Source organism: Panthera uncia, chromosome A2 (assembly GCF_023721935.1).
Source record: "Panthera uncia isolate 11264 chromosome A2, Puncia_PCG_1.0, whole genome shotgun sequence".
In the NCBI taxonomy this organism is placed as follows: domain Eukaryota; kingdom Metazoa; phylum Chordata; class Mammalia; order Carnivora; family Felidae; genus Panthera; species Panthera uncia.
The window spans coordinates 13492983-13513235 of NC_064816.1; the positions used below are offsets into that span (position 1 = coordinate 13492983).

Below are 20253 nucleotides of genomic sequence, written 5' to 3' on the forward strand. Positions count from 1 at the left end.
CGCCTGTTGGAAGATGGTTTGTTGGGGATGTTAACTCAGGAGAGATAGCCTTTATGCTGTTCCTTAGAGAGACTTGGTTTAATTTGCTGGTCTTGTGCTGCTCGTGAATATGCAGATCAGTGTTGGTGCCTGTGTTAGGATCACCAAATGAGAGAGTGAGTGGGCTGTTGACTTAGGGGCTGTCTTCACAGCTTGGAGAAGGTGCTCAGCTGGTGGCTTTGCTCCTGCTAGCTTGGCGCATGTAGGCTCCAGGCCACCCAGACCTGGATGAGGGAGCACATGGTACCTGTAGCTAGGGCCCACGATGCCTTAGTGGTAGTGGAAGATAACTTTGTCCATTGGTGGAAGGATTCTTCCAGGAGGTTGCCTTTGTGATAAGTAAGGTGTTGCTTCTTTAAAAACAAACTCAAGAGGGCTGCTTGGGTGGCTCAGTCTGGTAATTAATTGACTTCAGCTCAGGTCATGATCTCATGGTTTGGTTTGTGGGTTCAAGCCCCATGTCAGGCTCTGTGCTGACAGCTCAGAGCCTGGAGCCTGCTTTGGATTCTGTGTCTCCCTCTCTCTCTGCCCCTCCCCTGCTCATGCTCTGTCTCTCTCTCTTTCTCTGTCTCTCTGTCTCTCTCTCTCAAAATAAAGAAACATTAAAAAAAATAAAAAACAAACTCAAGAAAACTTGCCATTAGAATAGAATAGCTGGGGATGCCTGGGTGGCTCATTTGGTTAAGTGTCTGATTCTTGATTTTGGCTCAGGTCATGATGTCAGGGTTTGTGAGATTGAGCCCTGTGTCTGTGCTTACAGTCTGTTTAGGATTCTCTCTCTCTGCCCCTCCCCCATGTTCCCTCTCCCCCTCCCTTCCTTCCTCCCTCCTTCTCTCTCTCTCTCTCTCTCTCTCTCAAAATAAATAAAAAATAATAGAATAACAGAATAGCTGGAGGTTTTATTTCTTGACGTGAAAATAAACATAACCCTTTAGCCAGCTATAAAGTTAATACAGCTGATTGAGATGCTGGTGTGTAAGACATGGAGGCAGCCTGGATGGTACATTCTTGGGAACAAGGCTGGCTGCCATTAGAACTTTCTGTTGGCCACCTCATAGATGGAGCTGATGTCTTCTGCAGGTGGGGCTTTTTGTGATCCTCACTCCCAAATGTTTCTGTCTTGACTGATCCTGGAGACTCAGGACCACTCTTTGTCATCTCAAGAGGATTCTTTGCATGTTTTAGTCATAGGTCACACAGGGATATATGTGTTTGCAAAGGAGACTGACTGCCTGCTTGCCCTAGGCAGAGGTACTAGGTGGGGAACCCCAGACAGTAATTTTTTGCTCTTAGCCTTAATCCATTCTGGAGCAGTTGACCAAGAGATAATTGGGGTGCTCTGGGTATTCCTATTTGAAATGATAGGCAATGAAATGCCCTCCCTCTGTGCGAGTTGGATACCTCATGTTGGGGTTACTTGAGGTTACTGGGTTTTTTTGTTTTTTGTTATTTGTTTTAAATATTTTTGAGAGTGCACAAGCGGGGGTAGGGGCAGAGAGAGGGAACAGAGGATTTTCAGTGGGCTTTGTGCTGGTAGCAGCGAGTCTGATGCAGGGCTCAGACTCAAGAACCGTGAGATTGTGACCTGAGCCAAAGTTGGACGCTCAACTACTGAGCCACACAGGATGTTAGATGTCAGTGGTGAATCCCCTGGGCCTGGCTCTGCCCCACAAGGTAGGGGAGCTTGGTGCTCAGAACTTGAGGGGGGATACAGTGTTTTCCTTTTTGGTGACGATGATTGGTGGTTAAGCTCTTTGGGCTAGTTGTGTGGGTCTCTCTTGTGTAGAGTTTTTTGTGTCAGGAACTTGCACCCCTGGTGGCCTGTGTAAGTGTTCCCACATCTAGCCCAGGTGCTCCAGGGAATATGTTTGAGTTGGGCTGCGATGTCTTCTGGCTTCCGTTTTAAGGAATGTTTATATCCAAAATGAGCTAGTCATTTTTACCATTCACTCACGAGGCATTTCTTGATTGTCTTGGTTCATAGCTATGAGATGGGGCTGGGAAAGCTGTATCTCAGGGAGATGGGGTACATTGGGAAGTCAGAGCTGAGGTGACCTAAGCATACTTAAAGTCCATCTGAGGCATAATGTTTACCACTGCTCTAACCTTACTGTTCTAAGTTTTTCCAGTGCCATTTTGTATAGTTTGGCAAGTGGAAGGCAGGATTGATAGTGGAGGATGTCAGGTACATGCCTAGTCTGGAAATCAGGGTGTTAGAGTCATTTTTGGCTATAGGTATACCAGGCCCTTGGGCTTTTTTCTGTACACACATTGGCCCCAAAGGGTTAAAATAATCTGTGTGGTTTTACTTTAAGAGACATTGTGCTGAATGAAATAAGCCAGACACAAAAAGACAAATACCGTATGATTCCACTTATATGAGGTCACTAGAGTAGTCAAATTCATGGAGCTAGAAGAGTAGAATGGTGGATGCTAGGGGCTGGTGTGGTGGTAATGGGGAGTTAGTGTTTAACTGGTGACAGAGATTCAGTTTTGCAAGGTGACAAAGTTCTGGAAATGGATGGTGCTGGTGATAGTTGCCCAACAGTGTGAATGGACTTAACACCACTGAACTGTACATTTAATGGTTAAGATGGTAAATTTGATGTTACCTATATTTTAGTACAGTAAGGAAAAATGGAACCTTTCTGAATTCAGAAATATCCTGCATCCTTATGAGCATGTGTTTTACCCTCCCAAGAGTTAGCTTAGGGAGAAAGGAACAAAGGCACTCATATTTTGATGGCCTAGCTTGTGCTGGATGTTATGAGGTTAAAGAAAAAAAAAAAAAGATGTGTGGTTCTAGAAGGCCCATTGTAGCATCATCTTGGGAGTGCTGGAGCAGAGATTCTGTAGGTGTTCTTTGGTCCCCATAGGGATGGGGCCTGGATGCACTTTCTCCAGCTATCTGGGGTGACACAGGACTCTTGGAGTCTGCAGGGGACTTAAGAGAACAGAGTCCAGAAACAATCTGAGGTCTTTTCTGCTCCAGTGCTTGGCTTAGAGATAGAAGGTATTCCTTGTTTTCCTATGGCTATTTTTCAGAGAATTTCCTTAATATAGCACATATTGGTGCGTGTACACAGAATGGGAGACACCAATTCTTAGGTCCTCATTGTTAACAAAGAAGTTATCTCTTTTGTTCTTGTGACATTTTCTTCAAGATGTCCTTTCAAGCAGCCTCAGTGATAAACACTAACACTTAAGATACTTCCCAAAGTTTCAGACCTGTCTAGATAGATAGATGGAGAAATTTGATTCCTGAGCTTTTTATTTTTATTTTTTAAGTTTATTTATTTATGTCATCTCTGTACCCAACTTGGGGCTCAGATTCAGGACCCCAAGATAAAGAGTTGCCTGCTCTTCTGACGGAGCCAGCCAGGTGCTTCTGATTCCTGAGCATTTAAAATATGGGAGTTTTGAACCTTTAAAAAAATTTTTTTAATCTTTATTTATTTTTGAGAGAGAGGAGAGACAGAGCATGAGCCGGGGAGGGGCAGAGAGAGAGGGAGACACAGAATCCGAAGCAGGCTCCAGGCTCTGAGCTGTCAGCACAGAGCCCAACGCGGGGCTTGACCCCATGATCTGTGAGATCATGACCTGAGCTGAAGTCGGACGCTCAACCGACTAAGCCACCCTGGCGCCCCTAAAGTTTTGAACCTTTTAATGTTTGTTGATTTTTGAGAGAGAGCACATGCAAGCTGGGGAGGGGCAGAGAAAGAGGGGGACAGAGGCTTTGAAGTGGGCTCTGCACTGACAGCAGAGAGCCCAGTGCGGGGCTCGAACTCACTAACCTTGAGATCATGACCTGAGGTGAAGTCAGATGCTTAACTGAGCCACCCAGGCACCCCTAAAGTTTTGATGATCTTTGTGGACTTGCCAGGGCAGCTGCTGGGGGGTGAGTGTGGAAACTCTAGATAGGAGTTGAAATATTTTGAGGGAAAACATTAATCATACTAGTCAAAGTGAGAACTAGTTACTTCTGAGAGCCTGCCTAGTGCCAGGGCCTGTCATTTGGTCCTCAGCATAGTCTGCCCAAGGGTCAGGTGGGCTCCTGCAGCTAGTCATGATTCATCAGGAGGATGTGCTATAACATTCAGGATGGTTTTGGTGGTGTGAAAGGGAGGGATTCCTGGAATGCCCAGGGTAAAGGGGTATGTTGGAGCCAAGCCTTGGAGAGGAAGGAGATCTGTTGGAAGGACTGTGCTGGCTGTTTTAGGATAGGCTAGGAAAGGAAGGGGAGTACAAGATGTGGGTGCGTAGATGCTGGGGTAACTCATACTTCTCAGCAGTGGCAGAGGAGGCCTTCCCAGATATAAGGCCGTAGAGGCCTCTGGAACCTCTGAGTGCCTTTCTTCAGGCTCTTTGCCTTTCTCCAAATAGTAGTGTAAGGGAGGTGGGGAGAGCTTCCCAGAGGGGAAGTGTGGTGCTGTGGCCTTGCCTATCTCCATGTTGCTTCTTCCTGGTGTTGACTTGCTATTCTAATTAAGGGTAGGGTTTATATTTATGTTGCTATGTTTTTGCCTCTCGTCTATGATGTTTTGAGTATTTATAACTCATGGAGGATGCTATTTCCTCCTGTGTGCTTCATTAGGAATTGGATAAAGAGGTGAATAAGAGCCTTTCTCAAGAGTGTTTGGGGAAGAGAACCTAATGGGATGCTGTATGTCAAATGTCAAGATCAGCTGTGCCAAGTGGTGGGGCTGTAGTCCTCAGTAATAGAAGGGGGAATGGGGAGGGACTGATTAGGGCGAGCATGCTTGAGTAACAGGTGCTTGAGTTTTGAAGGATGAGTGGGAGGAGGGAAGGGGTTTCCCAGTGGTGGGAACACTGTGTAAAGGCCCAGTGGTGGAGGCAAGATGTGGTGGTATGAAGAATTGAGACAAGGCCAGTGTGGTCGGAGCCAAGAATGTGGTGTGTGTGTGTGTACACATATATACATGCATGCCAGATGACTTCATAGAGTCACTTCGGCCTAAAGCAGGCAGGGCCTCAAAGGTCACGGTAAGATGTTACAAGCATTGGGGGGTATTGAGGGCCTTAGGAAAGGCTGCACTGTGCACTGGCACAGTGTGAGGAGTTGGATGACCCATCATCCCTCAGTGAGGCCATGGTTACCGTGGCCAAGGGAAGGAGGGCAGGGATAGATCAGGGGCTTGGAGGGCACAAACTGGCTGTTACCCCAGTGGATGCCTTCTCCCCTTGACAGTGGAGAGAGGCCAGTTTTGGTTGCCAAGGATGGGCCTGTGTAGCTGGCCTTACCGTTGGCTCCTTGGCCCTCATGGGGCTGGTTCTTTGCCTCTCTAGTATGCCAAGTCATTCTCCCCGCCCCCGCCCCTACTCCATGGGGACATAGGGTTAATGAGGCTCCATGCTTTGGAGAGAGTAGGTACTGCTTTGTGCCCTGGGGCTGATACAGAGCTGGAGCATCTCCTTGGTGTGCCTGTGCCCTGACTTTTTGTCGTGGTTGTGCCACTGTGTCTGGGTCACCTCTGTCCCTTTGATACTCAGCACAGCCTGTCCTCCTGCTTTCAAGAACCAGGTAGTCCATGTTTTCAGCCTCTGGGGCTGTACTGTCTCTGTTTCTATTACTCAGTTTTGCCTTATGGGTGGAAGCAGCTGTACACAGTGCATATTCCGGTGGGTGTGGCTGTGTTCCAGGAATACCGTTCACCAGGACAACTTAGGGAAGTTTGCCGACCCTGGATTAAAAAATGGAATCTTTGGCCCAAGTTAATCATTCTCCAGCCAGCCAGCACATGGAACCAGCCAGCACATGGTGTGATCTCTAGGCTTCCTTGAGATGCTTTACTACTGTGCTGCCTCAGTTTCTCCCTTTCTGAAAGGGCTGGCCAGGGAGTCCCCTCCTTGACAATTTGGTGGTGCAGTCACTAAGACCTTTGCCAGACAGGGTCTAGGTAATTCTTTAGGGGCACTCAGTTTTCATGGAGCTAGTAGACTTAGTGGACTTAGAGGTGGGAGAAGGTGAGGGGTATTGTTGGGTTTCTTCTTGGAGTTTTTTGGCCTTATGTCATGTTTCCAGGACTGGATTAGAGCCAGGGTGGTAAATGTTTAGTTATAGACACAGTTGAAAAATTTTTACACAGCACAGTTGTTTGGTGAGTGCAGATGGTGGTAGAAAGAGACCAGAGGTGTGTAGCTTCTATAGAGCAGGGCCTCAGAAGGGATGATGGGGCCCTCCAGGGGTGCCTTGGAGAGCTTAGGCTTCCCGGTCAGATGCCTATGGCCCCAGAGACTCATCCCTGTGCTGACCATGGGTGCTGCAACCCGAGTGTATCCTCAGAACTGGAGTTCCCCAGATAGCAGCCAGGTTTTGCCCAGTGCTCCTCCCCTCAAGTTTAAAGGGGGTCAACCTCACTTGTCTAAGCTAGAGAGGATGAAATGGCAACAAAGGACTTCTGTTGCCCAAAGTGCAGTGACTTGATTTCATGTAAATTACTATGGCTGCCTTCTTACCTAGTGTGATCTCCTTTAGACTAGGAAATCGTTGTGTTTGGGTGGGTTGCAGTGTGTGTGTGTGTGTGTGTGTGTGCGCGCGCGCGCGCGCGCCACAGTACCCAGGTGTGGGGTCAAAGCCAAGCCATAATCATTTATCAAGGGAGTGGAAGAGTCTCTTATGAGTTGGTAATTGTGTACTTAAGGGTTACTTGATACTATTTTAAATGTATGGGTTGGAAATAAAAACAGTAAAAGCTCTCTAAATCCAGCCAGTGCGGGTAGATGGCAAAATAGTCCACATGATATATCAGTAAAAAGCAACTACAGTTTATTTTAGAGAAATGTCCCTAGTTCTGATGGTGCTAAGTGATCTCTGCTTGGTTTCAGCTCCTTTGTGAATTTTGCACTAATTGTATGGAGGGGCTGCTGCTGTGTGGGCTTCTCAGATAGGTTCCTTCTCCTTCAGTGTTAAATCATCCCAGCTCATTCATTCCATAAATATTTATCAAGCACTGGTGTGTGTCCATCACTGTTCTAGGTGTTTGAAATACAATCACATCAGGCAGATAAGACACCCCTTTGCTTGTGGCATTTATGTTCTTATTGGGTGAGAAAGTCCATACAGTACTACATTATATGGAATATGCAGAGATCAGGCCTGTGGGAGAGAAGGAGCAGGGTGGACCTCTGCAAAGGAGACATTTTGAGCGGTAACATGGGGGAGGGCATGGAAGGGTCTGCCATCTGGGCATGAGAGTGATTGAGGCTGAGGGAGCAGGTATAGTATTAAGAACTCGAACAGCTACTGTTATAACAGGCCGTATACAGACATTTCTGAGAAATTGTGTGAAGCTGAATATGAACTGGACTTTTGCTGACATTTAGGGATTATTATATGGTAGTTGTGTTTTCAAAGATCATTTTCAATTTGGGATGCCAGTTGGAGAAGTGATTGTTAAAATGATAACGTATCTGGAATTTTGTTTAAAACATAAAAAGGGAGGGAGAGTTCCTGGTATGTTGGAGGCGTGGCCCGGAAGCCAGCATGGCTAGGGTAGGATAGCAGGAGGCATGCCTCAGGCCAGGAGACAGTAGGGCTTCACTCTGCAAACGCCAAACATGGTGTCCACTGGAGGTGTGAGAAGCTGTTGGACTCCAAATGTGTTTAATGGCAGAAACAAAACGATTTCCTGATGGACTGGATGGTGGGGTAGTCTTATCAAGAGGGCAGCCCAAGGTTTTAATCTGAGCAGCCGAAAGACTCGATCTGTCATGAGCTGAGATGGGGAAAAGCCATGTTTGAGTATGAAAGTCTGAGTTTACCTTAAAATTTCTTGCACATTGCATTCCATCCATGCATTGTGTGTGTTGTGATAACATATTAAGAAGGCCTTCTTCCTTGCTGGGTTAGCCCTCCAGGAAAATTTTGTCCAGTGTGTCTTGTGGTCTTGCAGTCTTGCAGAGTAGGATACTGGATCTTTGTCAAAAATCAGTTGTACACAGGTGCATGGGTGTATTCTATTCCATCTCTTGTCTGTCTTTATCACACTGTCTTGGTTATTGTAGTTTTATGATAAATCTTGAAATCAGGTAGGATAAGTCTTCCATATTTGTTTGCCTTTTTCAGTTTTCACTATTCTAGTTCCTTTGCATTTCCATATAAATATTAGAATCAGATTGTTTTTTCTACCAAAAAAAAGAAACATGTTGGGAGTTTTTGATTGGGTCTGCATTGAATCTGTGGATCAGTTTGGGAGATAATTGATATCTTCTGATCCATGGACAAGGCATATCTTCCTTTATGTTTTCTTTTATTTCTCTCAGTGATGTGTTATTGTGGTTCTACTTGATACGTCTTGAACATATTTTTTTTTAATGCTTATTTTGAGAGAGAGAGAGAGAGGGAGAGAGAGACAGGGCACGAGTGGGGGAGGGGCAGAGAGAGAGGGAGACACAGAATCTGAAGCAGGTTCCAGACTCTGAACTGTCAGTACAGAGCCCGACACAGGGCTTGAACTCACTAATTGTGATATCATGACCTGAGCCAAAGTCGGACACTCAACCAACTGAGCCACCCAGGCACCCTGAACATCTTTTTAAAAATTAAATTTATCCTTAAGTATTTCATATATATGCTACTGTAAATGGATTTTTAAAAATCTGTGTGGAAATACTGCTGACTTGTGTGTATTGACTTTGTTTCTGAAGAGGGTAGGTGCTCAGAAAGCCTCTCCTTCTGGGCTTCCCCCTCCATGGCAGAGTGAGGCCATGGTTCAAGAGATATGAAAGAACTAGGATTAATGGTGTCCACTGTGTTTTTTGGCCTGAATGGGGCCAAAAAGGAGTGGCAGAAAGCGCTCCCCTCCCCAGGAACTAGCCCTGGTGGTGGCTACATCTGGCCCTGGGCCTCACTGAGGAGGATGCCATGCATGCTCCTTGGTGCCCAAAGGTCTTTGCATAGAGTTCATTGATACTTGCTTATTTTGCAAGTTCTCCCATGGGAGTGTTTCTCGCTATCCATGAACTGTGAATTGTTGTGAACCCAGTTTAAAAATAAAGGTTTCATATTAGAGCCAGGCCTCCTGGTAGTCATGTGGGCTCAAAGAATGACAACAGAGGTGATACTGACAATATTCGGCAAGCTGCAACTGATAGCACTGCCTAGGAGTCTGGGATTTGGCTGGTTCTCTAGGTTTAGCCTCTGTGCCTGGAGCCCTGCGTGTCTGATGTCATAAAGGAGGGGGAAGTCCTGGAGCCACACTGTCTCTGTGACCTTGGGGGAGTTCTGAACATTCTTGATCCTTAATTTTCCTGTCTGTAAAACAGGTACTTCCTTCCTCCCTGGGCAGTTTTGTAATTCCTGTGGAGATGATCCCTGGGGTAAAACTTCAAGTTGCCCTATGGAGGTAAAGTCTGCCTGGGCCCCAGGCACATTGCACCCTCAGCTTCTTGAGGGCAAACCCTGCACTGCCTGGAATGGTGAGTGGTTTCCCTGGTGTGTGGACCGGGCAGCAAAGAAGTCATGTCTGTAGAGGGAGACCTGGGTGACCCTGGGCAAACTCCTGAATATTAGACACATTAGATCACTTATCTGAAAATGGGGATGATCATGTAACCCCAAGGTTGTCCTGGGGATTCAAAGAGATACAGAGTTTTAGCATAGTAACTGGAATTTGCTACTAAGCACCTGTTAAATTCTAAGTATTACTGTTTCTGCTATTAATGTTATTACTGTCATAACTGAAATGTTGAGCCATTTTCTGTGTGTTCAGTATGTTGGTATGTGGCTGCATGTTACTACCTCATATCTGTGTCCATATTGCTAAAGTCAGTGTCTGGGATGCTAGTGTTTATTGGTTAGCACTGCATCAGGTCATAGGTCAGAGAGTGATTGAAATTTATTTCCTCAGCCTGCCTCCTTGTGGAAGGTAGTAGAGGCAGAGCTCTGAAATCTAAATTTTACTTTAATCTAAATTTTTACTAATTCCAGGGGTCAGAGACATTGAAAATTGTCCATACATTCCAGAAACTTTCCTTGGAAACTCAGTATTTCTTTTTCTGTCCTTTTTTTTAGGTTGGTCAGCACGTTGACACAAGTTGCCTTTTGACGTAGCTGCCGCCATGGCCAGCTGGTAGGACCAGCATCCCATGCCCAGAAGCCAGGTGAGTGGTTGAGGTCTGGTGTCTGGAATGAAGGCTCTGACTTGTCCAGTGAACCTCATTCAGCTCCTTGGACATTTGAAACTGAGCACTGCTTCAGAAGCTTACAGCTACCTCCTAGAGGAAATAGAGAGTCAAGTTCCTCCAGAATTGTGTACTGGGCTGTTACCACAGGATCACCCAGGCCCTGCCTGTTCCTTCCAGGGAGGCTGTTTGCTCACCCCTCCTATCTCAGGGTTCACTCACTTGAAAAGCCCAGGCCTAAATGGGATAAACCTTCCTGGTAAGATCAGGAAGAGGATAATTAATCCTAGCCAGGTGGCCTTTGTCCTCTGGCCACTTTTGTGATTTCCCAACACTAACCAAAATGAGTAGAATTTTTCCCTCACCACTGTCGGTAGTGCAGGGCCCTGCACTGGTGCTTGGAACTGGTTGCCCTTACTCCAACTCACACCTGTGAGGAAACTGAGCCGGCCTCACCCCTTGCTTAGGACTCTCAAGGGCTGAAAGGACCCAGCAGGGCAGAGCCTGAGACCTGGGTGGAATTTTTATCTTGTTACCATCAGAGTCTGGCCAGTCATGTTTTGGCCCAGAACTACTTACCTAGGGAAGAAGGTAGAACTGGGAATTATCTTAGAACTCTAAGACAGCTTGGAGGACCTCCTGAGTTGGTCAGCTGCTTTTACAGGCTAGCCAGCAGGTGACTTGCTGAGGGGTGCATGTCTCTCTAACAGCATAGCTGTATGGGGTGAGAACCGGCTGCCTGGATTTGCCTGCTTCAAGACGAGAGTTGGGGTTGGTTTTGTGAGGTTTCAGCTCTTACTTGCATATAGCAAAAAAAAAAAAAAAAAAAAAAAAGTATGGTCAAGTATTCCTGTTAGCAGGAAAACATTTCCAGAATGTTCTAACAAAAGCTTTAGCAGTGCTTTAGTTTTGTTTGTTTGTTTTTTTACAATCGGGATATAATTTGCTTACCATACAGTTCACCGATTTATGATTTAAAATTCAGTGTGTGTTTATTTATTTGGTATATTCAAGAGTTGTGCAACCATCATCTCTGTCTAGTTCCAGAACACTTATCACCCCCAAAAGAAACTCCATCCTCATTAGCTGTCATTCCTTATCCTCCCTCTCCCACTAATCTATCTGCTTTCTGTTTCTATACATTTACCTGTTCTGGACATTTCATATCAACAGAGTCCTAGACTATATAACATGTGTGTCTGGCTTTTCTCAGAGTAATGTTTTTGAGGTTCATCTACATTGTAGCATGATTCAGTGCTTCATATGCTTTTATGGCTAATTCCATCGCATGGATGGACCACTTATTTATTCATCAGGATAAATTTGGGTGGTTTCCACCTTTTGGCATTTGCAAATAGTGCTGCTATGAACATTTGTGAACACAATTTGTGTGGATATGTTTTTGGTTCCTTTGGGTATATACCTAGGAGTGGAATTGCTGGATCATATGGTAACTGGTGAACATTTTGAGGACTTGCCAGACTGTTGTCATGGCAGCTCTACCATTTTACACCCCCCCCTGCCCTAGCTCTACCTGAGACCCTCAGAGCCCTCTGGAGACAAGAAGTGACCTAAAGTCTATGCTGGTTTCATAGAGCTAGCTGAGGATCACCAGTGTTGATGATGCTTGATACCTGGTCCTAATGGCTTCTTACCTGGTGTTGGTGGCATAGTGGGGCATCCATAGAGGATGGGTCTGGCACTTGGCTGTCATCAGGCTATCTTTAGACATTAGCATTTAAAAATCATGGAACTTTACATCTGGAAAAGGTCTCACCTGAAGCTCAGCCCAGTGTGGTGAGTGCCTGCCCTTGTCCTGCAGTCCCGGTTGTTGTCTGAAGGCAGTAGGCTAGCTTAGGGTTCTCTGAGGTCCTAGGCTAGGTGCTCCTGCTTCTGCCTAGTCCTTTGTTAACTCAAAAGTACATGGTCAGGGGATCCTGGGTGGCTCAGTTGGTTGAGCATCCTACTTCAGCTCAGGTTATACTCTCATGGTTCTTGAGTTCAAACCCCACATTGGGCTCACTGCTGTCAGCTTAAAGCTGGCTTCTGATCTTCTGTCTCCCTCTCTTTCTGCCTCTCCCTCACTCATATTCTCTCTCTCAAAAATAAAACAATTAAAAAATAGGGGCGCCTGGGTGGCTCAGTCGGTTAAGTGTCCGACTTCAGCTCAGGTCACGATCTCGTGGTCCGTGAGTTCGAGCCCGCGTCGGGCTCTGGGCTGATGGCTCAGAGCCTGGAGTCTGCTTCCGATTCTGTGTCTCCCTCTCTCTCTGCCCCTCCCCCGTTCATGCTCTGTCTCTCTCTGTCTCAAAAATAAATGAACCGTTAAAAAAATTAATAAAATAAAATAAAAAAATAAAAAATAGTTTAAAAAAAAAACCCATGGTCAGAGCAGTAAGTACTTGCGGAATGAATGAATGATGAAAGAAAGAAAGAAAAGAAAGAGAGGGAAAGAAAAGAAAGAAAGAGAAAGAAAAGAGGGCGGAGAGAAGGAAAGAAAAAGAAAAAAACAGACCTCCTCCTTCCCTGTCCAGGAGGGAAGACAGCCATTGCATGAAGGGGTTTGATGGGAAAGGACAGTCTGTAAATAGTCATGGCATGTGATGGCTAATGTCAAACGGGCAAAAAAAAATACCCTTGAGTAATTATTTTTTAAGGATTTATAAATATGTCAGCTTGTGTACTCATTGTTGTGGGGTGTAAGTCATTTCAACAAATTGATTTTGTATTTTCTTTTTTTAATTTTTTAAATTGTTTTTATTATTTATTTTGAGAGAGAGATACAGAGCGTGAGCAGGCGAGGGGCAGTGAGAGAAGGAGACACAGAATCTGAAGCAGGCTCCAGGCTCTGAGCTGTCAGCACAGAGCCTGACGGGGGGCTGGAACCCATGAACCATGAGATCATGACCTAAGCCGAAGTCAGATGCTCAACTGACTGAGCCACCCAGGCACCCCTTCTGTTTTCTCTGTTTAACACCAGCCCAGCACCCCCTTTCAGTTGAACCGTGGCCTGTGGTCACCTCGGGTCTCCCCATTTCTGCCACCCAGAACTTAATAAGCATAGAAGAGGAGCAAGACAGGAGGAGGGTTGGCTCCTGGTGAGCCTGACATATGCACACAGCCCCCACACAGTGCCCCACACTGTACACAGTTGTAGGTGTGCACACCTTGGGTCAGACTGCCTGCTTGGGCTAATGGATGTGGCATCTGCCCCTCAATTTTTGCCTGTCAGGGGTCCTGTTTATTCAGCAGGTACACACTGCTCATGTGCTGAGTGACTTTGCCTTATGTTGGGTGTTAAGGATTAAAAATGGGTGTGACTTAGAGGAAAACAGTTCACAAAAAAAGTGAGTGCAGATGGCTCTTACCAAAGGTATAGAAGATGCTCAAGTCTTTCTGATACTAAGAATAATGCTCATTGGAGTTTCAAGACAACATTTCTGACCTTTTGTCCCTAGAGGTGGATACCAGTCTATTGATGGGAATCAAGCACTGCCATATATTGCTTTTGGAGGCTCACAGCTCTTCAGAGAGAGATTTGTTTACCCTTTGCTTCAGAAATTCCGCTTCTAGAAAAATGTATCACAAAGATACACTGTCAAACATAAGAATTGTGACAAGGATGTTCATTCTAACATTCTGAAGTAACAAAGCTGGAAATGACTTAGATGTTTGTCAGTTGGGGCTAGAGACTTATGGGGATGGATCTCCTGGGTGGGGATGGCATCAAGCCCCCTGAGCAAAGGAAGAAGGGACGTCCTTATGTCATGGTGATGGGATTTCTAGGGTGAAATGAGAAGTGGAAGAAGCAAGGTGGGGGATAAAGAGATACAGTATGCTTACCTCTCCAAGGAAAGGTGGAGGGACATGGATGTATGTGTATTTGCTTCTATTTTATTTTTAAATATGGAAATACAAACCATAAATGAACAATATGGTTATTTCTAGGAGGAGGGATGAGAGAGGACAGGGTTACCAGGAGATGTCTCTGGTTTTCTTTTCTGTGTAGCACCAGATGGGTGTTTTACATAATTATGAAACAAAAGTATGGCAAGTTGTGAGGCGGGGGGGAGAGAAGCAAACCCTAAAAAGCAAAAGGAAATTAATATGAATCTAGGTGTATGTCAGTTGTGATTCAAGTTGTGACTTAACTAATGTTTCAGGATTTCCTTTGCTCAACTTTTAAACATAGTAGACTATAAATGTTTTAGTGAGATATGCTGTAAGGGCAAAAACTTTTTTTAAAAAATCAGTAACTATCTTTAAGAATTATTTTTAGGTTAATAATAGGTTAATAATACCAATACTCACTACTGTTTCAGTAGTGCCCCCTTACCCACCAGAACACTTTCCAAGACCACTGTGGGATGCCTGAAACCGCAGATAGTATCAAACCCTATATATACTGTGATTTGTTCCTGTATACATGCAGACCTATGATAAAGTTTAGTTTATAAGTTAGGCACAATAAGAGATTAACAACAATAACTAATAATAGAACAATTATAGCTATGCTAGGGGCGCCTGGGTGGCTCAGTTGGTTAAGCGGCCAACTTCGGCTCAGGTCACGATTTCACGGTCCGTGAGTTCAAGTCCCGCGTCGGGCTCTGTGCTGATGGCTCAGAGCCTGGAGCCTGCTTCCGATTCTGTGTCTCCCTCTCTCCCTGACCCTCCCCCGTTCATGCTCTATCTCTCTCTGTCTCAAAAATAAATAAACGTTTAAAAAAAATTAAAAAAAAATTATAGCTATGCTATAGTAAAAGTTGTGTGAATTTGGCCTCTCTCTCAAAAATCTTAGTACTGTACTCACCCTTGTAATGATGTGAGATGATAAAATGCCTGTGTTATGAGATGAAGTGAGGTGAGTGACGCAGGCATTGTGACATAGCATTAGGCTACTATTGACCTTATGATATGTCAGAGAATCATCTGCTCCTGGGCCATGATTGACCACAGGTACCTGAAACTGTGGAAAGCAAAACCGTGGATAAGTGGGGACAACTGTATTATAGGAGATAACAAATAAGTAGTAATTAATGTCTTTAAGAACCAGAATTTTCAGCACCAAAGAAAAATGCAAGTATAAAATCAAGGCACTTAAGCTAAAATGTTTTAATTCTAAATCTGCATTGGGAACATGTGTAAGACTACTAACGGTGAGACGGGAGTATGAATAAGAACAGATTCCCAATTTGGAGTTTCAAATGTGTTAAAAATCAACAGGTTCATTTATATTGGTACTCAAAGGAAAGGAAGAATCTTGCTGGTCCTCTTTGGGGGGTGCTAGGGAACCAACTCATTTCGAAAATTGGTAAATAAAGGGAAAGAAACAAGCATTTATCCTCTTTTCTATGGACTGAACTCTCGAGGAACAAAACAGTGGGTGAGAACAAGATCAGTGCTGCCCTACAAAACTTCCTGGAACTCTCTGTACCCTCACTGTCCAATGCACCTGGAATAGTTTGAAGAAGTCAACTTTTAATTTTATTTAATTTTAGTCTATTTAAATAGCCACATGTGGCTAGTGGACAGTGCTGCTATTGACATATTCTGGCTAATTAAAATGAAATGATGGAATTAGAAGTTTATAAGTTTTCAGACACCTAATAAAATGGTGAGTCCAGACAGTGATCCTCAGTGGCCGCCTGCACCCAAGAAGGGTACCTGTGCTACTGGAAGGATGTGTGCTTGTTTTGGCCGCAGAATCTAGTTTATAGTAAATCAGGGGCATGTTGCATTATACTACGGGGATGCCACCAGCAAACCTGACTGTGGGGAAATAAGATAAATAAATGATTGAAAGGAAAGGTTTTGGGAGGACCTAAGTGTGACTCTGACAAAGACTAAGAAATGCTTGTTAAATTGTTGGAGGTCAGGTCACGGAATTATAGTGGTTTGTAGATACAAATACTGACCAGTGCATTCATAAATGAATGTTGTGTAGGATTTGCTTCACAGGAGCTAGTGGGCTATGGGGGAAAGGAGCAGTGTATGGAAGACCTGCAGCCTGGGTGGTGCATGTGCGCTGTGAATCCTGTTGTTTGTGCTACTTCTGAGGGCATTGCTACTTTTGCAATTTTCCGTAATCAAATATTTGAAAAATGGGCTTGACCCAGGCATATATATTCCTCAGGGAGCTTTATCACGTACATCACCCAGGGCAGGGGAGTCCTCTGTTACAAAAGGGTGGCGGCCCCTGTGGTTAAATTTAAGCAGAATACTTTCAGCAGAGATTCTGGAATTGCTAAGGGGCTGTGGCTGGTGGCCTGTCAGGTGGAACAACTTCCGTTTCCAGCAGTCTTATTTTCAATAATAATAATACTCACAGCTACCCTTCATGGAGCCGTCAGAGCATTTCCCATTTCACAGGTGAGGAAAACTGAGGTGAACCAGGCATTCTGGTTTCTACTTGATGTACTGCGATGCTGATGGCACCTTCCTATCTCTGAGCCCCTGGCTTCCCTGCCCAGTGCTTGGAGCTCACCTTACCCCTGCATGTGCTTCTTCACTTCAGTACTGACTCTGTGATATCCCATACTTTGTTTTCTGACATAATATAATTTTGATTAGAGACCAGTCTCACTTCCCTCTTGGTGTCATTTGTCCATAGGAGCTATAGCCAGTGGATAAAGTAGATGGTTTGATTCCATGTGTGATCTAGGGATCACTGCAACTCTCAGAGTGATAGGGACCTCACTGTGTGTCTCTCCGCCTGATGTCCACTGCCCATGCACCTGCCTTCTTGCATATCTTCCCAGGGTTTCCAGGGAGGAGGCCCCAGGGTGTCCCAGGGGCCCAGTCAGCCCCTTGTTCTTGGTAGAAACTAAGCCGGTATTTGGACAGATGAATAAAACACCTGTGAGACTTAGGTAGGTGGCACATTCCCAGTAATGTGTTAATGTAAAACCGTAGCATGTGTTGTTTTGGTTTTAGACCGTATGAAGCCTACGATGAGCCTGACTTAAATCGTATTCTGATGGTGGTGGTTTGTGTGACCCCAGTTGTCTGAGGCCTTACCCTCTTTCTGCCTTGGTTCCCCATTGCTAGATTGGTTCTTGTGTGTACCACATAGCCACACAACCAGGCATCAGCTTTCCTTTGCTTGGAGGTGGTTCTTAGTTCCCACCTGTGGGGTGGGCTTGTTGTGGCCTCAGACTCTGTGAGAACTGGATGGTTGACTCACAGAACCTAAAAAACTCCCCCAATTTAACCATTTTAAAGTGTGTAATTCATTGGCATTTAATGCATCCATGATATTGTACACTCATCATCTCTATCAAATACCAGAACGTTTTTATCCCCAAACAAAGCCTGTACGCATTAGCAGTCACTATCCCCTCTTTCATCTCTGTGTCCTTCAGGGCCCTAGGAACCACTAGTTCTACTTTCTGTTTCCGTGGATTTGCCTGTTCTAGGCATTTCATATAAATGGAATCATACACTATGTGGCCTTTTTTTTTACCTGGCTTCTGTTGCTCAGCGTAGTATTTTCACTGTTCATCCACATTGTGACATGAATCAGAACTTCATTCCTTTTTATGAGTGAATAATACTTCATTGTATGGATATATCACATTTTGTTCATTTGTTCATCTGTTGATGGACATTTGGGTTGTTTCTACTTGTTGGCTATTGTAAATAGTGCTGCTTTTAACATTTGTGTATAGATTTTTGTGTGAATATGTTTTCACATCTCTTAGCTTGTGTACCTAGCAGAATTGCTGGGTCATATGTAATGCTGTATTTAACTTTTTGAGAGACTGGCAGACTGTTAACCATGTCACCACGCCATTTTATAGTCCTGTCAGCAGTGTATGAGGGTTCCAGTTTCTCCACATCATTGACAATGCTTGTTTTTTCTTTTTTTCTTTTATTTTTTATTTTTTTGTTAACAACCATCCTAGTGGGTTTGAGGTAGTATCTCATTGTGATTTTGATTTGCATTTATCTGATGATAAATGATGTTGAACATCTTTTCTTGTGTTTATTGGCCACTTGAATATCTTCTTTGGAGAAATGTTTATTTAAGTCCTTTGCCTATTTTTTAATTGGATTTGTTGTTTAATTATAAGAGTTCATCGTATATTTTGGCCACTACACCCTTATCAGATAAATAATTTGCACATATTTTCTCCTATTTCATGGTTGTTTTTTCACTTTTTTAAAGATTTTATTTTTTTATTTAATTTTTTAAATGTTTATTTATTTTTAAGAGAGAGAGAGAGAGACACAGAATCTGAAGCAGGATTCAGGCTCCGAGCTCTTAGCACAGAGCACGATCTGGGGCTCGAACTTGTGTACTGCGAGATCATGACCTAAGCCAAAGTCAGACCCTTAAGTGACTGAGCAACCCAGGGGTCCCTTTAAGATTTTATTTTAAGTAATTTCTACACCAAATGTGGGGCTTGAACTTACAGCCCTAAGATCGAGAGTCGCCTGCTGTATTGACTGAGCCAGCCAGGCACCCCTCATTCTCTTATTAGTGTCCTTTGCACATTAGATTTTAATTTTGTTGAAGTCCCAATTTCTTTTTTTTTTCTTTCATTGTGCTTTTGGTGTCACATTTAATAATCTGTTGCTGAATCCAAGGTCATAATTTACCCTTCAGCTTTTTTCTAAGAGTTTTTATAAGTTTAGTTTTTAATAGGTCTCTGACCTATTTTGAGTTAATTTTGTTATGAGGTAAGGGTTTTGTTTTTGATCCTTATTTTTTTAATTGGCCTGAAGACATTTTGGTTTTTTTTAGGAAGGGAGAATGATACCTGGGAATTATGAAAATGCTTTTTCTTGTGTGTTAAACACCTATGTATTGAGCCCTTATTCTATCCTGGGCCCTAGGATGGTAGCAGTGAACAAAGAGGTGTTCCATGTTCTTATGGGAGATGGGGTTAGGAGGGCACATAGACAAATAAATAGAATGTTAAGTGGTGATGAAGTGGAAAAGAGGTTAGAGGTCCACCAAGGATGTGTGAAAGGGAGCTACGTGCCATTTTGGTTTCTCAGGTGAGACCTATAAAAGAGGGTAGTTCGGGGCGCCTGGGTGGCGCAGTCGGTTAAGCGTCCGACTTCAGCCAGGTCACGATCTCGCGGTCCGTGAGTTCGAGCCCCGCATCAGGCTCTGGGCTGATGGCTCGGAGCCTGGAGCCTGTTTCCGATTCTGTGTCTCCCTCTCTCTCTGCCCCTCCCCCGTTCATGCTCTGTCTCTCTCTGTCCCAAAAAAAAAAAAAAAAAAAAAAAAAGAGGGTAGTTCAGAGACCTGGAGGGAGGAGACTTCTAGGCAGAGAGAAAGCAGGATGTGCAAAGGCCCTGGGGTGGGAGTGAGCTAACCGTCAGAGGAGCAGCCAGACTGTCAGTGTGACGTAAGAGAATGGGGTCCAGGGTTGGTGGGGCACAGATGGCAGATGAGGTCAGAGAGGCTGACCAGACCTCAAGGATGTGGTGAGGGCCTTGTTTTTATCTTGAACAGTATCTTTTACAAAAGGGCCACTAATATGATACGTTCAAGTCCAGTTCTGCTGTTTCCCAGAGCTTATTGTAGGTATCTGAACAGCTCCCTGCCCAAGAGGAAGATTTCCACTTACAGGGTAGAAGCTAAATGTGGGATTTCTGGTTCAGCTCTTACAGCTGTACAGAAAGTGCTAAGAGAACTTTTCGCTGGTAGGAACTGTTTCTTAGGCCCATGGGCTTTATTGAGACCAGAAACTTACATTAGTCTTAGAAGTAAGTTTCCCTGCTGGCTCTGATCCTCCTGGGGCAGCTGCCAGTGTGCTCTGACACCACAGAATATGTGCAGGGAGGAGCTTGACAAAGGAAGCCCAGGAAGAGCCTCCAGGCTTTCCCACATTGCTGGGCCCCCTGATGAAAATGACAAAAGAAGCACCCTTGGTTCCCCTACTTTCTACTCCTGTCTCCTCCTAGGAATGGAGGTAGCTTTTCTGGCCCTTCCTGCAGTTGTCTGTGCAAAACCTCCCTGCCATTTCCAGCCATGGGCCTCAATGGAGCTGGTGGTTAGAGCTGTGTCTTGGCCAGGCCCTGAGGGAGTTGGCACTGGAAGGGTTAAGACTTCCCATT

At 44.6% G+C, this 20253-nt stretch overlaps 1 protein-coding gene across 7 annotated transcripts in view; it reads left to right on the plus strand.

Annotated features, from left to right (window-relative positions):
- Window positions 1-20253, plus strand: part of GATAD2A (GATA zinc finger domain containing 2A) — a 101726-nt gene that overhangs the window by 31686 nt on the left and 49787 nt on the right. For 5 of the 7 annotated variants that reach the window (XM_049642509.1, XM_049642514.1, XM_049642515.1 and 2 more), the window contains exon 2: window positions 10073-10161. In XM_049642509.1, the coding sequence (XP_049498466.1) occupies window positions 10147-10161 (15 nt within the window). In that variant the 5' untranslated portion in view covers window positions 10073-10146. Of the gene's footprint in view, window positions 1-884; window positions 3053-6260; window positions 9478-10072; window positions 10162-20253 lie in introns of those variants that run through there. The other 2 variants (XM_049642510.1, XM_049642511.1) reach the window with 2 other exon arrangements.